Source organism: Apostichopus japonicus, chromosome 14 (assembly GCF_037975245.1).
Source record: "Apostichopus japonicus isolate 1M-3 chromosome 14, ASM3797524v1, whole genome shotgun sequence".
In the NCBI taxonomy this organism is placed as follows: domain Eukaryota; kingdom Metazoa; phylum Echinodermata; class Holothuroidea; order Aspidochirotida; family Stichopodidae; genus Apostichopus; species Apostichopus japonicus.
Window position 1 is genome coordinate 15,752,775 of NC_092574.1, and position 21,370 is coordinate 15,774,144.

Sequence of the window (21,370 nt, forward strand, 5' to 3'; positions counted from 1 at the left end):
ATCATGATGCTCATAATGTCAATAAAAGTGTTTTCAAGTGTGTATATAAGGGTGCAGTATAGATTTTTTTAAATTGGTTCGGTGTACTCTCTGCAAATAATACTTCAATACAAAGGATATGAAAAATCAAACGTGAAACAGGAAGTAAAGTTTTATGTACAGAACAGAAGTAAAATACTAAATATATTATATGTCCAGGTTAGAAGTTCACTTCATTACTTGTTAGGCTTCTAAATACATACCACGATAGAACTCAAAACTATAGCAACTCCCAAATGACTTCTTTCAAATTGTCATTCCTCCGAAATGATACAATAAAGTCGTTAAGCTTCAAAACACTAAACCATGGCTTTGGAGTCAAACTGATGATTCATGTATGTTCGAACCCCGGTGGCATAACAAATTAAGTTTTATATAGTACATTAACCTAATTTGAATTATATATTATATATATTATTTAATATGTAGCATTGTCCCTACGTTATGCGCCAAATTAATATTAATTTAACATGAGGAATATTTATATGAAACATGATGAACAGCAGGTAGGCCTATGTCGAGTATAGGCTAATCAATTATCTGTGCACCTAGATGAAATTAACATCAAATCCCCCGGGCTATTACTCCACGTGTACACTGACGTCTGGTCATGTAAAAACATGTCACCGGAAGGGAGATGTGTTTTACTGATATCCCCTCTATCTTTCTTTACAGGTAATATTGTCTTGCAGTTGTGACCCCCCCCCCCTCCTCCGCACCCAAACACACACTACCACCACCACCTGCCCCGTTTCCATTTTCGAAACATTTTTTCCATCGTTCAAGACAACACATGTCAACTATCTGTCTTCAGTTGGAGACTTGGATTATTTTGAAAGCCAGAAAGAACTGTAATATGTGAAGGACGGCTGAAGAATGTCATAAAGAATGTTCACTTTTGTAACATTTTAATGAATTAACATTAGGCCTATACTGTCTACAAATGAATGAATACATAAGAAAGTTACTGTGTGGTTCAAGCTCATTTGTGGCTTATCATAATTCCATTTTTGTTAAGTCAATCCAAGAGGTATGTTTATCAGTATCCGAAAAGATCTAACAAACAAAATATATTGCGTACACTGAAACTTATAAGAATGAAAGCCTTGTAGGTGTTAAAATATTGCATCTTTATCAGTCGTAGGGATTTATACAAAAAATGACATTCAGTAGTAAGAATTGAACAGAATGGAGTTAAGTACGAGATAAAGAAAGAGTGCAAGACCAATCATCGCCCAAGCCACGCCCATCAATATCAAAGACGTCTGTAGCCATGATCTCGCAGATCCTGGATCCTTGGTCTTGTTCCTAAGAGCCTGCAGTATTAAGATAACAGATAATGAAGTTTTCCTTATTTTTATTATATTTGATTAAAACTAGTTTTGCATCTATTTAATTTAAGTTATATATTTCAATTGGTATAAAACAGAACTGTGTGTCCGCACAGAGAGGGAGGTTCTATTGGTTATATATATATATATATATATATATATATATATATATATATATAATGTATATATATGTATATATATATATATAATGTATATATATGTATATATATATATATACATACATATACAAATATACAACGACCTGCACTGAAACACTTGGTGAGATCACGACATTGAAGCCTCAACATGGTTAATAAGCAAGATGTGAGCAAGCCAAGATAGCGATAAACACGTTTGTAATGAGTCGTTTTAAAAGAAATGCCGAAAACCTGTTTATTACTTTAATTTTTATTTCTTTATGACACTACGACTATCGGTCATACGTAAAAGACTTCTTTATGGCGTATTCTATTTTTTTTTTTAAACTGCAGTGAGTGACTATAAGAGACAGGAAATTAGGCTTGCAAAATACTTACAAGTATTGCAAAGACTATTGCCGGAATAGTACAAAAGATTGTAAAACAAGCGAGGCTTGCCAAAGCTGCAAGAACTATCGATGTAATTGCTTTGTTTCGATTCGTCTTAATCGCTGTGACGTCAAGTGTTGCCAGTTCGAGATCTATAGTCTAGAAAATGAGAGGAAACCTGTCTGGATCATATCATAAACGCAAAAGAAGATAAAATCTTCCCTTATTGAAATACTCATCTTAATTTCCTCTTTATCAGTGAAAAAGTTATATGCTATGTTTAGAGTTATTGGTGTTAAGACAAATCCCCGCCACGCCCTACTTGCCTCGCGTGGACCTTCTCCCCAAGCACGGTACTTGCCAAACACTCGCAATCCGTTCCTTTTTTTGGGAAAACCACCATAAATATGGGAATATATGCAACACAATGAATTAACGGCCATTGAAAAATTAGATAAAAGAATGAATCGTTTAGAAGTTTATACTTATTATCTGATTATAGACAAATATAGAAATTAAGGAGTAGATTTTAAATATATATTTATATATATACAACCTCCAATATTGATTAAAATTGACCATAGAAAATAGTTATGTAATAAACTAATTTCAGTATATCATTGATATATATAATTGTAAACAATCATTAAACTACGTTTCTATTGACACAAATGTTGATAAATTTGGTAAAACTGATTACACGAGAATGCCACGTTCAGCTGTATCCACTAAACATGCAATTTACTACACCAGTATCTAGTATACGTATGATTACCTTTGTAAATCGTTGATCGTGTTATAACGCATGCAGTTACTTTGATCCGTGTCCTGCCGGTTTATATTATATAATTGTAAACAATCATTAAACTACGTTTCTATTGACACAAATGTTGATAAATTTGGTAAAAATGATTCCACGAGAATGCCACGTTCAGCTGTATCCACTAAACATGCAATTTACTACACCAGTATTTAGTATACGTATGATTACCTGTGTAAATGGTTGATCAGTTATAACGCAGTTACTTTGATCCGTGTCCTGCCGGTTTATATCATATGTTGCTGCGTGTAAATTGACGTTTGTTGTACGGCTGGTGTCAATAGGTTCTTTTGAAAAAAAGGAAACAATGACATTAATTAGTTCAGTAGTTTCGATTGATAATCGGCACTGCCCTCTAAAATGGCAGAACGTAAAATAATGGTCACATATCTGTAATTATTTTACTACTATACAAGGGCGGCGGAACCGGGGGGGGCACAGGGGGCACGTGCACGTTTTCCTCAGGTTAAAAATGTGCCCTTTTTCTACATAAAAATTGAGGTGCCTCAAGTTAGCAAGAGGCCAGGGAACCAGAATGAACACTCGGGAAGGGCCGTTTCCGGCCATCTGAGGGGTTTGTAGAACCAAAAATTTTCTAGTACGCTCCGCGCCAACCGATGGTGGCGCTCCGCTCAGATAGTCGTGCATACAACTTTGCCAATCTTGGCTACGCCCGTGACTTTTAATGAATATCTGTGGATCAAACTCAAAGCTATTTCGAATGGAAAAAATTTGTTAAGATATTAACAAGAAATAAACTCTAATTCGGAAGATTCCTACATAGCAACTAGCATGATTTCACCTCATTTTGTCTCAAAAGAAAACTTGTTCCTTGTTTCCCAATTTGCACATTGGATATTGCAGTGCTATTATGCATATTTTCCTTTAGGGGCGAGGGGGGGGGGGGGCGTTGATGGAGTGATGTGTATACACAAATAAGATAATACAATAAGAGTTACAAAGGGTACTAAATATAAGGCTGCATCAGTCCAATCGAATTTCTGCAAAGTGCCCTTTGATGTCGGTGCCCCCCCCCCCCCCCAGATTAAAAGTGCTTCCGCCGCCCTTGCTACTATAATTTACTAGTTTACATTTCTTCCTACTTGACACAGCATATTGCCTATACTTCTTGTGTAAATCCGCGAATTGTGAGGGTGTACAACCTCCCTCCCTCCCCTCCATTTTCTCTTCAACTTCACAGAAATGTACAAGGTAGTTATTAACATCATGGAGGTTTTACCTCCATATTAACATCGGGGAGGGGATGTTCTTAAACCCCATTGCAAGGAGAGACGGTTTCAACGAATGCATGGTGATATGGACAATCATAAAATCCTTGATATGTTCCTGTACTTTAACAATCCTAATGTCAGGTATCATTTATATGCCGTCAATGGTAATTTTGGAAACAATTAGCTATTTAGGTTTAAATTAGCAAAAATATGGGCTCGGTGATACGTGTGACCTTAAAATATTTAAATGAATAAGTATAGTTCAGAATAATCATAGTATACAGTATATAACGATTGATATATTAAGGGAGATATGCACTGAAGCCGCAAACAGCTGTGTAGTGCGAATTTGGAACAAGGTTGCAATTGTGTGTAAATAGTCGCCAATGATTGATTGGAAAAGTTACGTCATCACTATAGAAACCTTCACTTCGAGATGATCAAAATGACTGCATCCATTCCTTGCAACGATCGAGACATAGCCTACAGGTTCAAAATTACCCGAAGCTTTTCATATCTTTTAAAGTGGTTAGGCATATTTAGCACACTATAGCTTGTTACGATTGTATCATCTTCCTACAATCGATGTTTGATCGAAGTTTTCTGTTAAGGCAGTTTCGTACAGGGTGCATCGCACATGTGCTGTAGGCCTTATGAATTATAACTGTGTACACAGTGCAGTAACGGAAATATATCATACCGTGCATACTATATACTGTTTTTTCGTCTATTCTATTCAAGACTCGTAAACGCGATTCGTGAAGTTAATTTTAGTGTACCCATTCCACGAAACGAATTCCGATTTTAATAGAACGGCTCACGAATCTTAGAAAGACCCAATGGAATGTAGCGTATGTATCATAAGTATGGTCAACATATGATCCAATCATTAAAAGTAAAGTTAGGGCGTTTGAGGGGAACCCCGTAACTAGACTTATGTGTGTAATTCAGAGCCGCACGAAAGGTTAATCATTTTCGTGCTACAAAACGCCCCTACTGAGGTATTGCTTTTCCTTCTGTGCAGTAATCATATTGTTTTTATGTTATGAATGCTACGGAGTATTTTTATAAGCTACTGATGAAATATATGCGAAAGCAAAGTTATATTTGCCTTCAGGTTGTTTTGACATTTAGTTTGGCCACAAACATAAAACGGTGATCACAACTAGGGATGCATTTCTTACATTTTACGATTCGATATTTTTTATGCACCACAAGTATTATTTCGTTTAGAGAATACTTCCTATACATCAAGCTAAGTAGCTCGATTGGTTTTTAAATGTTATCATATTCCCAGAAAGGAACCAAAAAGAAATGAAAAATGTGATTGGATATGTTAAAGGTATATTAAACTGTAACAACCCACTGCCCACGGGCCTATATGACCACCACACCTTCAAAACCCCACATATTTTTTACTTCGTTCTGAAGCGATGAGTAACGGTTTGAACTGCAATTTTCACAGCATGGAAATCTTTTAACATGACATCTATACCTATATTCAGAGGAATTGTTTTGGTTTATCTGATGTTTAAACCGAATGGTGCCGTGGTCTTTTTAGTTTAGTTCCCAGAAATTGTCTTTCCTTTTCTCGACTTATCTGTCCAAGAATCGTTTTTGGTTAATGGGCAATAACACGTAAATCCTTAATCGAATGATTTGGGATATTGGAGTGAGTCTTCTGGTGAAACCAAACTTGAAACCATAAAAAGAACCCACTGAATCTATGAGTTACCGAACTTGAAATAACCTGTTTTGTTTCGATTTTTTTTGCGATATATAGGCTACGTATAGTATTCGTTTTATTGACTTTGTTACCGCGTGTTAAAATACGCGACAGTAAAAGCCTGGCTTTCAAAATGATCATCAAACCTTTATGCATGACAGATAGGTAATATCCATGTTTTATTCACCTTAAATTAGACTATTTCAGTAAAAGTGGCAATAATAAATATTGCATTTGCAGTTAGCGATCTCAGAGACTCCGACAAAAAAGTTGATCTCGCTATAACTGCATCCTTCCCTCACCATAACAGGAAATATACCGCCGTTACAGAAAAATCTTACGAAGTAACCTGTCGTCACTAAACCATGACATCATATACTGCTACAACTGGTATTTCATGCAACATATTAACACTATAATTATATCATTAATGTATCAACTTTAGGAATTAGCATTATCGTCAGTATATCTGACCTTCATTATCATGGCAGACAATATTCAGGTGCGATTGAGTTTGACTTACCGTCTTCGATTAACCTCGTATTTTCTTCCATGTCTTCGATTTTTCAAGATAAAAGCGACATAACTGACACACGTATCGATGTCCTCTTCTATATAGATTTATAAAATTATTTTCCAGACGTATTCCCTTTATACCTGCATCTATATATATATATTTATATATGCGCGAGTGTGTTTGTGTGTGTGTGTGTGTGTGTATACAACTTATTCGACACGGAACCCTTTGTGGAATGAGTCTAATTCACTAAATTACCGCTCCTATACAATGCCAACATAGATTAGTATACTAAATATCCTACTGCTACAATGTCAACATAGATAAGTTCACTAAATTCCCGCTCCTACAATGTCAACATACCGTACACCTGACTCATCAGAGACCAAACAAAGAACTTTATCAATCGTTAAACTCCTATAAGAGTCATATTCGTCAAGCTTTAGTATCATATATTACTCAATTTATTTACCTTCACCGTATTACCAAGAACAAAACTTCAAATATAGTGCCAGTGTAATGATATTTCAAAGTATACGTCAAAGTAGAAAGTACCTTACTTCACATGCAAGCCAGCGCACTATACGTGCATTGGTTTATGATCCAGTGTATACCACTTAAATCACACAAAATGGACTTTGTCCTCTGTAAAAAAACATATATATATTTAAAAAATATTAGAAATAGGGAACACACATTAAATATTGACCTAAAAGAGAGCATTTCCACTGGCTTCACTGTATTGCACTTGTATGCAGAAACGTTAGTTTGCCAATCGATGATGATTATAACTGAAACAATGTTTTGCACTTGGCCGTAATTTTCGGAATATGAAAACGTACAAATCTATAGATTGTTAATTCAGCTAAGAATTCATCAACAAGCCTAGGGCATACGAGAGTCAAGTCGGGTGTCCGAGAACAATTGTGTCAGCATGCAGGTCCCTCTTTTGAAATCTTTATAAATGAGTTGAGAATACACTATTCAATATCATCCCATATTTGAAACGATTTTTTTTCCCTTATTGACCCCGGGCTGTCTTTCTGTCTTCCTGTCTTTCTGTCTTCCTGTCTTTCGGTCTTCCTGTCTTCCTGTCGTCCTGTCTTTCGGTCTTCCTGTCTTTCGGTCTTCCTGTCTTTCTGTCTTCCTGTCTTTCGGTCTTTCTGTCTGTCTTTCTGCCTTCCTGTTTTTCTGTCTTTCTATTTGAGCTGGTTTATAGTGTGTAAAAAAGTAAATTTGTGTCTGTCGATTTTGGATAGGCGGGAAAACTTCTTATTCAGTGGGGGCATGACTTTTGTAATTATTTCTTATGCTCGGTAGTTAAACGATTATGATGAGGTAATGTGTCAGCCTAGTGGGAGAGGATCCACGCAGACACTATTATGGAAACATATCTCAATTACGCACATTCAGCAAATCTGGCGGACTTGCGATATTGATGGTAACAGTTGGTAACTACATATATTGGAACATAGATGATTCAGCGAACAGTCGGTCTTGGTTTGAAAAGGTGAGAGAAAAGATCGAGACTAAATATAAGAGTTATGTACAGATCATACCTCCTCATTGTAAAGTAAACTTCGTAGTAGGCAGTTCCTAAACAGACTGTAGTCTCTTCATTTATGATCTGCAAGATGAAGTCCATTATTCTCCTGGCGTTAGTTATTCCAGCAATGACCGGACAGGTGGTGAACGGTGGAGGTGAACTTCGGTTCCCTTTAACTGGTAAGTTGTTTCCAAAATTTCCAAAAATGAATTCCATTAATTATATCAAATTAATGTGTAATTTTATACAGTGGTATATCGTTTTTACATTCGTTTTTGTTTATTGACACTACCATTGTTCTCTCATCTCGTTTAATTTATTTTGCTGACTCTTCTATAGCATTGAAACAAAATACCGAGATTCAATATAAGCCACAGTTATCACAATGTTTACAATGGTGAATAAATTGTGTAAACGTAAGCAGAAGTAGAAAGATAAAAGCATGGGAATTAAATTTATAAAGCATTAGAATTTGCTGGGTACCAACGCTTTTGATGGTTCTTCGGTTTAACAGTTTAAGGAAAATACTTAAATTGTATCAATATGTTTATCCAACATTAACGCATTCTGCTTTAATGAGGTGTATTTTCTTTGTTACTCGCCACAAAACATGATGGTAAAAAGACTAAGAATAGGCTACAGACATAAGCTAAACGTCTCTGGTCAAAATATAATTTAAATGGGATCAATAAGGGGTATGTTACGAGCATTCCCTTTTTCTTCCATCCTGAAACATATCCTCTCATTCTATCTAAGTCAGGTTGGTTCGTCAGTCTGTTAAATGAGTTCATTGTTCGGTTCATCGTATTTATGACCTTCGTATATATAGTAATGTGGTTTTCAGGAAAACTTAGTTTATTAGCAGGTTGATTTCTTCAGTTCCAGATTCAGGTTTATTCTCTTTGTATCCTAATAGAGGTGTGAGACACTAATTTACAAATGATACACAATTGATGAAAGCCTTGTTAATATAACAAACTGGCTCATATAGAGTTTAAGTCCTTCATTTTTGGCAAAAGATCTACTTAAATTATAAACTGTAAATCTGCATTTCGATGGGGGAAAAAATGCTCTATTTTTATCGAGCGAGTTCTAAAATTAGTCTAGTTCTATAGGAGGGTTAGATGTAAAGATCACTTTAATTTATAAAGGATAATATGATAAATATGTGGTGAAAATCACCCCCTAGATTATCAATTGGACATTATATAAATATATAAATATACAGTACAGAAGCACAGGTACACAGGTATATAGGTATATAGCTGTATAGGTATATAGGTATATAAGTAGTATATGAGTACATATATATAAGTACATAGGTATATATTTAACCATATATAACTATATATAAATAAATAAATAAATATATATATATATATATATATATATATATATATATATATATATATATATATGTATACAAACATACATGTATACATACATACATATATATATATTTATATATATAAATATATATAAACATGAATGAATTTTTAAACTAGGAATGATTAGAACAACCAGCAATAAAAAGTAAATAGGGATTAGAATAGCTCCAACCCGTAGCTCGCTACGTTTCTATTTAAGTCAGCATTTAAGTCTTTTATTAGGAGACTCTCTTTAGCGGCACAATGGTCAACACCATTCCTAGTTTAAAAATTCACTCATGTTTGTCGTCTTCGGATGTATATTAGCCCTTGTATTCAATTGATCTTGTACAATTGCCTGACGATGGAGTGGTGACCACTCCGAAATATAGCAGTATGTCGTTGTTAAAATTATTCGCCTGTTTATCTTTTATATTATCAGTATGGACCACTACTATTTTATATATATATATATATATATATATATATATATATATATATATATATATATATATATATATATATATATATATATATATATATATTGTAGGTCAAATGTCATGTAGGCTAATATAGGTCAGGGTGTCAAATCCTTGTGAACATAATAACTCAAAAATTAAAGCTAGAGTGAACTTCATTGGTAGGTACGCATGAATATATATATATTGTAGGTCAAATGTCATGTAGGCTAATATAGGTCAGGGTGTCACATCCTTGTGAACATAATAACTCAAAAATTAAAGCTAGAGTGAACTTCATTGGTAGGTACGCATGAGTGCAGAGTGCAAGTTGAAAATGTTGGCCCTCTGGTTTATTCTTCAGTAGCGCCATCATTCATAACGGACTTGGGCGATGGTGTACGCGGATATGACATGTATGTTACCTGTATGCCTTGTGATGAGTGGGCGGCTGCGTATATGGTACACATTGGCTGCTTCAAAACACGAAAACTAAAATAGTGCAGGACGGTTAAACTTCACTTTTGATATTGGGATCTTTCTAATAGGGTATAAGAACCATAGCGTATGGACATTTATCTATTTTACAAATCAATTTTACACTGAACTCGCTTCCTAAAACAAGAAACCAAGAACAAGTGTTTTTGTTAGTTTCAATCCAAATCTGCATCCATGTCTAAATCAAATTTGAGTTATGATGAGTTATGTATGTACCTTATAATGAGCTACTTAATTGACTTTATTCAGAATTAATGAAGATTTTTTTTTTTTTAATTTCTGAGTCAAAACAATTATGAAGAACCATGTGACTTTCATCACATTTAGGCTGTGATACGAGTGACGGCTGGAAGGAATATCAAGGTAATTGCTACAAATTAATAAACGGCCCCGTCGGTGAAGGTAGGGACTATCAAACAACGCAGAAGTTATGTGCTGTGTCTGGAGTGCGCCACCCTCAGAATGGAGAACCACTAACAAGCCTCGTAGAAGGAATTAATTCCATCGCAGACAATCATTTCGTTGCTGATATAGTAGCCGGTGGCCAACGTGCTTGGATCGGGGCTGTAAGAGTTGTGAACGGTATGTTATATTCAATCCCTACTGGTTTCGAACCCCTCGACACATAATCAATGTTTATGATCTAGGTGGTAAGGGTGTCCGTATATAAGGCGGGAGGCCCGGATTCGAAGACGATCAGTCTGTAGGAGAATCGTTTAAGGTACCCCCCATGCTAGCATTTCGTCAACCCCCAACCTTAAATTTCTACTCACTTCCTCCAGACTCCCCCACTCAGTTTCCACCTCCGCGGGCAATTTTCCTTGCGGTAAACCTCGATGCCAAATATGCCCCCATATTACCCCAGGCACCGTGGTCAAGATTCCAAATGTTGACTTTAGTCTAAGACCCCCTTCCCTCTCTTGTGATTCTATTACTATGTTATTTACATTTTCTACTTTGTACTTTGCAATGAGGGCAATTATGTAGGTGAAACAGGCTCCCAGTTCCGCTTACGTTTTAATAATCACAAAAAATCTATTCGTAATAATTTTGCAGGATTCCCAGTTTCCGAACATTTCAATCTTCATAGTCATTCTCTAAAAAACCTAAAATGTATTTTAATTGCCTCGAACTTCAAATCAACTACTGAACGTAAATGTAAAGAAATCGATTTGATCTTTCGTATTAAATCTCACATCACCGGCCTCAACAAAGTCTTGGGACCCCTTAACAACTATCAGTTCTACAAGCATATGTAATCCGTTCTTTGCTCCTTAATCCGCTTCCTGTAAAGTCATGGTTTATTCGGTTTTAATTCCATCATTGCAACTTACACTTATCTAGCGTCATACTTTCATTGTGTTACATTTTTTACTTTTCATTCGACTGCCAAGTATTGCTGACGAAGGTCCTAGGGGGACCGAAAATTCCAATATATTTTCTAAAACTTACTCCTTATTTGTCAATTATGAGTCATATCTTATTTCTCTGGTTTTCTCTAATAATATTTTCTTTTGGAGTAAACGTGGATTTTCGTTATATTATATATATATATATATAATATATATATATATATATATATATAATATATATATATATATATATAATATAACGGAAATCCACGTTTACTCCAAAAGATATATATATATATATATATATATATATATATATAATTATTGAAATAACAACAACAAAAATAACTAAAAGACTAGAAACCAACTAGGTTTATCGTTTTTGTATTTATGCAGAGTTCTATTGGGTGAGGAAGGGTGTTGCAACCACTTTCGACAACTGGAAACCTAAGGAACCAAACAACAAAGGTGGCAATGAGAATTGTATAGAAATCAACCGAGGACCTCCAGGAAAGTGGAACGACCTTCCGTGTACGCGGAAGCGTGCAGGTGTATGCCAATATAATATTGCTCAGTATGCTGCCTTGTTTGGGTAGTTAGAATACCTTAAAACGTTTTTGGTTTGTTTGCCTTCATTCTGGAGCATGCTGAAAGATACATGCATTGTAGTGCCTTCCAACGAACTCCTATAGATCATACAATCAAATGAGGGGATTATTTTTTATTTCTAAGCAAAATGCATGCCAAGTCGTAATGTTGTGATAAGAGCATACCATTTTGTTCTTGTTATAGTTGCAGAATACATTCAAAATTACTACATTTACAGCCGCCATTGTAGTTTTATTTTGGTTTTGTCCATTAACAAACAGTATATGCGATGTTTATACAGAGTAACAATGTGACAGTAGTATGTAGTAAGTAATGTCGGTATGCCCAGGAATGCCATTGGGAATGCCACTGGGGATGCCACTGGGAATGACACTGAGAATGCCATTGGGAATGCGAATGAGAATGTCACTTGGAATGCCACTGATAATGCCATTGGGAATGCCATTTGGGATTCAAGAGTAACCCTTAGATTGGTAACTAGGAATGCCATTTGGGAATAATATTGGAATGCCATTGGGAATGTTTTTCTAGGGGGGGGGGGGGGATTTCTCAACCAAGGCCTCCTATACAATTGAGTTTTCTCCTGGCAACTTGAATCCAGTGAACTGACCATTGGCTGGAAACTCACTTCTGATCCTTTGGACTGCACATGATGGTAGCACAACCCTGACGTGTCTTGCTAGGAACCCCCAGCACCATTGAACCTGTTGACGGTAGGCTATGTATCTGTACTGCCTAAAAAAAGTTCAAATGTATTAATGTTGGTCCAAGATGTCCACAATAAAAAACAGTGATACAGTGTACAGTTATGGTTACATTTGTTGTGAATTTTACACCTCCCATGTTTCATGAAACGTTCCTTAGTTTCAGACAATTGATCTTCAAAACTCCAAGCCTAAGTACTAGCCTTAAATGAGTACAAAATGCCACATATGCCTACCTAACGTGGCTGCATAATGCAGTTTACATCCACGATCCAAAATTTCAGTATGCAACCAACCCTACTAGTAGTAGTACTATACGCAGCATACTGTGCTCCGGGGTAGTGCATTATATAGCCAACAAACTGCACATATGGGTTGTATGATTATATGGTTGTAAGTCACCGTAACACAACGCACAATACGGTTTAGGCAGTTCCGCGAATTCCAACGACACATGCACAGAACGGACTGGATTTTTAAAATATTTTTCTTCGTTACAGAATTCTTACCAAGTTGTATTTTCCTTGCAATAGTTCCGAACGGTTTTCTTCTTCGATATGTTGCGGAGTTCAATTTCGGCTCTTTTAACAGGCTCGAACTAATACGGTTCTATGCCTAACAGTGACAGCTCAGGTCTACCCTCTACGTTCGGTTCAATATGGGCATGATCGTCGCCTTCGATTATGAGAAAGTACTTCCTAATTCTAGCCCAATTTCACTACCTGGTGAAGAACCACTATCACTTTGAACTTCGGTTGCCGCATTTGGTTCTAAATCTGCCATTCCACGGGAAATTAAGGTTTTGATTCGCGCTGACTTTATATCGTTTTTTTTTTTTTGGTGTAGTTATGTACACTTGTCGTAGTGTAAGAATGTGTATATATGTTCGGAGGAAACAGCGAGAGCAATTCGTGTTCCTAAGTTGACGTCACATGACGTCATGAGGTTAGGAATTTTTTTTCGGGCGAACGAACGTTTCAAGCCTCGAAGAGGGTAAATTAATTCTCAATTTTCGACTGGAAAGTCAAGTTTTTAACTGGCAGAATGGTTGATGTATGTTCTAGAGAACATGCTTAGTTGGATCCCAAAAAGATATGACTTTGAAATTTTCGTGTAATGGCCACTTTAAACTTTCGTATGGGAACATTTAACGTTCTGTATAAAGTTCTAGGTTTGATTCATCAGTAATTAATATAGTTTGTGTTCTTAAGACGTTAACATTTTACATGTGGCACTGCTGTTACCTTTTCCCATGTAAGACAAAGAACTGCGCGACTGGACCATTAGTCTAAAAAGATGAGAATGCCTACGAAATGAAGTAACTGAGGTACGGTACCTCTTTATTCCAGTTCACACCTCTCTTTAAATTACGCCAATTCGTTATGCCGAGAACGAAGAATGACCATGTTCGGATTTTTCCATAGGCCTACTTATAGCATAAAACGACTTCATTTTAGAATCGCGTATTAATGAATTCGCACGAAATGGTTGGTACAGCAACTATTGTTTATGTCCCTAAACGTGCATAAGTAATTACTACTTTGTGTTCGTAACACGGTAACATGTGTTACAGGATATGAACAGTAGTTATTTTACCAGCTATGAGTACTGGGTGCTGCTTATAAAAGCTACAAGCAGAAGAAGTTTGGAGGAAGAAATAAGTAATCATAGTTAGTAAAAGTAAGAGTTGGGTATCTTTCGTTGTTTTTACATTGCAAGTTTCATTTTGGGGTACCAAGGGAAATATATATATATATATATATATATATATAGTTGGATGGATGTATGGATGGATATGAACTATTTACATATGACAGCACATACAAGTACAAGTTGTACAAGTATTCTGTGTATATAACAGTACCCAAAATTCCACAGTTATTACAGGAGACACTGCTACAGCAAGCATACTAGTACTCCATTGGTCTATCGCTTGCGTGACCCCTCACAGCGTTGTGATGGACTGTCGCTTGGCTGTTTAGCTAAATGGTCTACCCCCCCCCCCTCCAGTTTAAAACGTAGGGACAGATCTAAAACACCGAGCATATTTCTGGCTATGACGTAATAGAGGGGTAAAGCAATGTCCTGGTTCGTGGGAACGGAGCAACGACCGAAAGTTTTCTTGTGATGAATCGATAAACAAAACAAAGCAAGGTGATACTCGCAATGAAACCCGATCGTAGAGTGATTAACAAAATAACCAAATGGGGTATATTATCTGTGGCAATAGGAAGCCAGAGTTGTATGTCAGGCACTGTGGGACAAATATACCATATGAAATACGCGTATAAATTCGAATTAATACAAATATACATTCGAATTAATACGTGTATATATTCCTGCTGATGTGATTGGCTGATAATACGCGTTGGCCAATGTATAATAATAATATAATAATTTATTTTATAAAGCGTAAAATCCACAAAAGTGCTCTAAAACGCTATGTAACAGTAAATAAAAAAATATATGACACAAAATATGTACTAAAAATGAAGAATAAAATACAATATAAATGAGTATAAAAAGTAAAAAGCATGCACGTTTGAGTTTGTTGGAGTATTGCACATGAATAGAATTTAATACACAGTTTAAATATTGCAGTAATGCTGTCTAAAAAGGTAGGTTTTCAGCTTTGACTTGAATGTTGTAAGACTATAGAAACAGTTCTGAGTTCAGCTGGCAGCTCATTCCAAAGGCGTGGCCCAGCCACGCAAAATGCTTTGTTCCCATAGCTGTTCTTCCTGGTAATCGGCACCTCCAAACGACTCTGACCAGCAGACCGTAGGGCTCTTGTTGGCTGATAAGGGCGGATGAGATCTTGCAGGTATGGAGTGGCCATGTTGTTCTGGCACTTGAACACAAGAAGGACTTTTAACCTAATCCGCTGAGATCCTGGGAGCCAATGAAGATCATGCAGTACTGGGGTAATATGATTAGATGTTCTCGTCGGTGTAACAATCCTTGCTGCTATGTTTTGGAGCCTTTTTATCTGTCGTTTTATCTGTTTAACTGGTAGCCAACAGAAAAGTGCATTGCAGTAATCCAGTTTAGATGTTATGAAAGCATGGATTAACTGCTCTGTGGCTTCTCTGGTGAGGCATTTTCGTATTCTTCCGATGTTGTAGAGATGGTACTGAGCAGACCAACACACAGATGTCATGGTCTTCCATAGAGGCATGTTTGCCATTATGACACCGATGTTCTTTGCCACAACACTAGGCTCCACCTGATGGTCATCATGATACTTGGACACTCAATCTTTCTGGCCAGATGCTTTGATGATATATGAAGCACCTCAGTCTTTGAGTCATTCGTTTTCAGGCATTTCTGTGACATCCATTGCCGAACTGATGTAATGCACTTCTCTAGACGATGCACAGTAATAGTAATGTCATTGGGGTGGAACATTAGAGAGAGACTCGAGTCGTCTGCATAGAAGTAATAGTCCATGTCATGTGAGTTAGTGAGCTGACCCAGTGAAGTCGTTATACCGTGAAGAGCACAGGCCCCAGGACCGAGCCCTGGGGCACGCCACAATCTAGCGTCTGAGGGTCAGAAGAATCCTTTCCCAGGCACACAATCTGTTGGCGATCACTGAGGTATGATGCCATCCACTTTAGGGCACTACCTTTAACATCAAGGTCACTGAGTGTACTAAGAAGCTGGAGGTGGTCGACCGTATCAAAAGCGGCCGAAAGGTCTAACAGAGCCATCAGGCACGCTTTCTGACCTCCAAGAGCTACCATCACATCATTCTGAAAGCGCACGAGGGCAGTCTCAGTGCTGTGGTGTTTCCTGTAGGCAGATTGATGAGATTCATGTAGACCATTGTGTTCAAGATAGGATGTGAGACGGAATGACACAACTTTTTCTCGAACCTTTGATACAAATGGAAGGCTTGACACTGGCCTATAATTTGAGAGAACGGTAGGATCCAGCGAGGGTTTCTTAATGAGTGGTGTCACATGGGCGAGCTTGAAAGCAGATGGTACATATAGGCCGTGGTACATCCCTTGATTTCGTTTCATTCCGTGCAACTCAAAGAGGGAGGGGATAGTATGTGAATGATAAATATGAAAATATTATTCTGAATGGATATTCAGTTGTCCCCACTTGCGATGCTGGTATATATGCTTAAAAATCGGTAAAAATCTAACAGAAATCGGGTCCTTTTGCGTTATTGTACGAGGCTATTTTCTACCAATCAGAAATGTCGTACGAGAGACATTCTTGCGGCATACACGAAATTTCGGCAAATCAACCAATCACAACGTTTGTTAATATTGACAGAACAATTGTTCCGAAAACAAAAATGGCCGGGTTCAGTAGTGGAGGTGTTACACGAAAGTCGCTTCGAGAAAACTGTATTATACACGTTAAAGATTGCTCCAAATCAAAATTTATTGAACTGACAAGTAATTCATAAGAGAGATTTAAGAAATTTGCCTTGGAGTGGACACAATTTGATTGCAAGGAGGCAGAAATAGCCAGAAATTCCGCGACGGCGATCGGCCTAACGTTAACAATTTCAGAATGTGTTGGGGAAGTTTTACTACATCGAGACATATGATGATACCACATTGAATGTTACAAACGGTTTTGCGACATAACTAAAGTCAAAAGACAGGCAAAACTCGCTGAAAAACGCGCTGCAGGTATGTACTAGTATTTTTGTCAAAAATATGTAAGATTCTGTATTAATCCATTTTTTTTCCAACCAGCTCCTTAATTTTAGTTAGGCCTAGGCGGCTAGGCCCTACCACTGTTTTTCCAAATTGCCCACTTGGAAAAAAAATGTATGTTCGGCGTAGAGCTCAGCCAATTTGACTAAACTTGGCGAATTTTAACGTACACAATATAACCACTATACAAAGGTAATATAGCGATAGAAATATCTTGCTGGTGCAAGGCATAATATCTACTAGTAGTAGGCCTATGTAAATTTTACCCTAATTCAAATCTGGCTTTTCGAATTCAATACAGAAAAGATATGCTCACACACAGTATAAGGTCTATTAGTAAACAGTTTGACTGTGATGTAAACAACACCATTGACCAGCATATTTCTTTCAAATGTCTCAACTTGTGGGTTACACCATGCTGACAAAGCAAATTACAGGTTTGATCAAAAACACTGCATATAGCCTACTGCAAATAGCCTACATAGAGCAAATTTATTCAGCAAAATTTAATTTTCTTGTTGTAATTTTCTTGTCATCATTCAAACATGAGCAATATACTTAGTCCTGATAAACTGATGGTATGCATGTACTTCTTAGTTCATTATGACTTATGGGAATGGGTCCTCAATAGGAAGAGGATATATAGATTATTTTTTTTGTTACGGCAAATACGGTAAACAAAATAAAAACAGTATTTACAAGGGTATATATATGCATTTTGAATTTGGAAATGTAACCTTTTCTGTCAGCTTGTGTTAAGATTGCGAGGTAACTTTAAATGCCTTTAAAAAATTCGAAGATTTTGCTAGAGCATGTTGCTGAACATTGGCAATTTATTCTTCCTTTAAATTTTTAAACATAAAAGTTAAACTCTAAATATCATTTTCCTTTTTGATTATTGAATGATCCTAATGATTAGGCAGTGAAAGTTGGGGACGAAATGCTTTAAATCTGAAGTAACAAAAACTGTGGAAGCAAATAATCCTTGCTCAAAATTTTAAAACTTACCTTTCTTGTTGCAAAACATTATTTAACAGCTATTTTTTATTTTTATTTTACTCATATAGAAACGGATGTAAACAAGCTGAATGATGACGCAGATGAAAACGAACCGCCAAGGAAACGCGCCCTCTGGTCCGACAATACAAGTGGTCCAAGAGAGTGGAGGGAACGCCACATGTTTCCGAATGAATGCTTCATCTGTCATTCCGTCAAAATGAAACCTTATAAGTTCACAGGGAAAAGACTGGTAGTGAGACTTATGAGGTGTGAGATTGTTAATGGTGGAAAGGATATAAGAATTGTATACCCAGTTGGTTGCTCTACGGGGCCAAGCGGGCATGAAACCCATGAAATGGATATCAAACTCAAAGACGCTTTTAGAAGGGATTCCAAAGGAACATAGGGCTAAGTCAGTTGATAAAACTAGACAGAGGTTGCCGTCAACAAAGACCTTAGGATTGACTTGGCATGCAGAGTCAGACAAATTTCAACTTAAGAAGCCAGTAATGGTTAGTAATGTTGAAACCTTAACCAAGCAAATTGTTTTAAGCAAGCTATCATCAGTGTTTGACCCTCTTGGAATTATTGGGCCTATTATAGAAGTAGCTAAGATTTGAATGCAAAATAATTGGGGAAAAAGAACTTGATTAGGATGATCCTAATGTAGGGGGTCTAGAATCAGAAATCAGAAGGTGGTTGGAAAATTTAGTTAATTTAGACAAAATTGATATTGGAATCTGCTTGTGCCCAAGGGGTAACGCAGACCAAAGAATGCATGTGTTTTGTGATGCTTCGAGTGATGCATATGCAGGTGTGGTTTATTTAACAACCATGGGGGTAAATGGAATCAGGGTGCAGCTAGTAGCTTCAAAAGCGAAGGTGGCTCCTGTAAAAGCTATAAGCATACCTAGATTAGAGTTGTTTATTTGAGAAACATTACAAAAGTTTGTCGTGTGGAAATCCTAGATTAAGTTTTTGTGGTAAAGTAAATTTTACTTAGAAGCAGTTATAAATTCCCTTCAGACTGTACACAGTCCAAGATCTATTGCATTTGTATCAGTGAATTTTGGTATAAGAACATACCATATAAGCATACATGTTTAATTTAAGAAAGTGTTTCCATGTGTTTGTGTTGAATGTTAGACAGAAAGTGTTATATATAAGTTCAATATTATTTGATATAGATACTCCAAAAATATCTTACTGTACATAGATTTGCAGTAATGAAGAAAGATTCTTGATGGTTAATGTATGAGTAAAATGTATTAAGTTTGTTTTGTTTTTAATACTTGAGGTAGAGTACCTCATGGAAGGGGAGAATGTTCTAGAGAGTAAAGTAGTCTTTACAATTTTGCACCTGCTATGTTATGAAAATAGACAAATGCTTTCAAAATGCCATCTATTGTTTGCCCACCCATTCTGTTTTTGTTATGTAAAATTAGCATGTATTGTATTGAGTTACTGAATAGTGTGTTTTTAGAGACAGTGGTCAGTTGTAAACTGTTCTTCAGAGAGAAAGGTTGAGTGGGAGATGAGTATAAGACAAAACACAACTTGTAAAGACTGAGTAAAAGAGAAAGAGAAAAAGAGAGAGATAGAGAGATGAGCAACGAAATAAACGAGAGAACAAGCAAATTTCCTTTTGAGTAATATTTCACTTTGTCTGGTAAACAATCAGCCTTGGCAGTCATCAGGATGGGAAAGGATTTAATTTTTCCCAATGAACGAAATGCTCATGATCAGAGATTGGAAGTTTTTTGTTGTTGTAAATTACTAGAAAAAATTGTATTTGGGATGATGTGACCATATTTCAGGAAAATTGAGTATTTTACTTGGAGTGCAGTATCAGTCCCCACCCGGAAGTGTGGTAGTTTTTTTTTTTGTATTTAATAGTGAATATTGTATTTGGAAGGATGTAAGCATTCTTTCAGGAAAATTGATGAAAGGGAGTCTTATTTTAGCAATGCTTGGACTTAACTAGGAATGGTATCGTGTCGTCCAGGGGAGGTAGTATCTCTCATCTTCTTGCACCTCGAATAGAGTGGATAAGCATCTGTCTTTTGAGTCATCAGGCCGAAGTTGAAAAAGTATTTCACTTTTGTATGAACAAAGTGCTCATAGTTTGAGTTGTAGTCAAATTTGGTTTGGGAGGGTATAACATTCTTTCAAGGCAATTGAGAAAATCTTTATTTAAAGGAAGTCCATGTTACAACCTACTCAGTCCAACTTCTCTAAATACAAACAAAGATGTGGATGAAGTTTTGCAGATTATTTGAAATTTCCTTCCTTTTTGTTCTCTACCATATATACTCAATCCTTTCAACTGATTAAAATGGCCTTAATCAATTAACTGGCTAATAAATTAGTAGGATTTTTAATAATTAATGCTTTTAGATAATTAACTAGTTAACAATGTTTTTTAACTAATTAATCTAATTAACCAATTGGTTAATTAGCTAACATATTTTAGCAGTCATAATTCATTTATGATTTCATTCAAGGTCTGAAATAAGAAAATTGAGTGAACTCCCATGAAACTTGCAGTGTTAGTGTACTTTCTCACTTCAGTAAAACAGTAGTAGTGGAACTGGTATATTGGTTTTAAGTATGGTAATGTAACTCCCTTTTCCATGAATTTTCTTCTCGCTTAACCACAACCATGCGTGGGGATAAAGCAATTTGTGATTAGCAACTCCTAATTCATCATTCTGTGATAAATTTAGCCCCTCCCTCGATCAGTTGCACGGAAATTGAAAACAGAGCACATAAATGCCCTATGTACCATGGCCTAATAAGGGAGTTGTTCACAATAGTGCTGATAACTGGCAAGAGAGGTGTCACACACTGCTTAAGGAGATTTGTAGGCAGCGGATCAAGGCCACAGCTCTTAGACGGGGAGGCCATTATGATCCGCTTCAGTTCATCCTCTGTAGCTGGCTCCCACATATCTAGTGCACAAG

At 36.4% G+C, this 21,370-nt stretch overlaps 2 protein-coding genes across 3 annotated transcripts; one reads left to right on the forward strand and one right to left on the reverse strand.

Moving 5' to 3' along the window:
* Nucleotides 1-145: 145 nt before the first annotated feature.
* LOC139979719 (uncharacterized) lies at nt 146-6,671 on the reverse strand. Of its 2 annotated transcripts, none has more exons than XM_071990768.1 (4): nt 6,199-6,671; nt 2,889-3,007; nt 1,907-2,056; nt 146-1,355 (listed from the first exon to the last, which is right to left on the reverse strand). In XM_071990768.1, exons 1-4 carry the CDS (start codon nt 6,227-6,229, stop codon nt 1,206-1,208), a joined length of 450 nt encoding a protein of 149 aa, XP_071846869.1. In that variant the 5' UTR covers nt 6,230-6,671; the 3' UTR covers nt 146-1,205. The 2 variants fall into 2 exon arrangements, with proteins under 2 accessions (XP_071846869.1, XP_071846870.1); XM_071990769.1 differs by having other exon boundaries at nt 2,889-3,004; nt 6,199-6,645.
* A 1,000-nt stretch (nt 6,672-7,671) lies between these two features.
* Nucleotides 7,672-12,232, forward strand: LOC139979718 (C-type lectin lectoxin-Thr1-like). The gene is made up of 3 exons (XM_071990767.1): nt 7,672-7,917; nt 10,389-10,643; nt 11,810-12,232. The coding sequence occupies exons 1-3, from the start codon at nt 7,815-7,817 to the stop codon at nt 12,007-12,009; spliced, it is 558 nt and encodes a 185-aa protein (XP_071846868.1). The 5' UTR covers nt 7,672-7,814; the 3' UTR covers nt 12,010-12,232.
* The last annotated feature ends 9,138 nt before the right edge of the window (nt 12,233-21,370 follow it).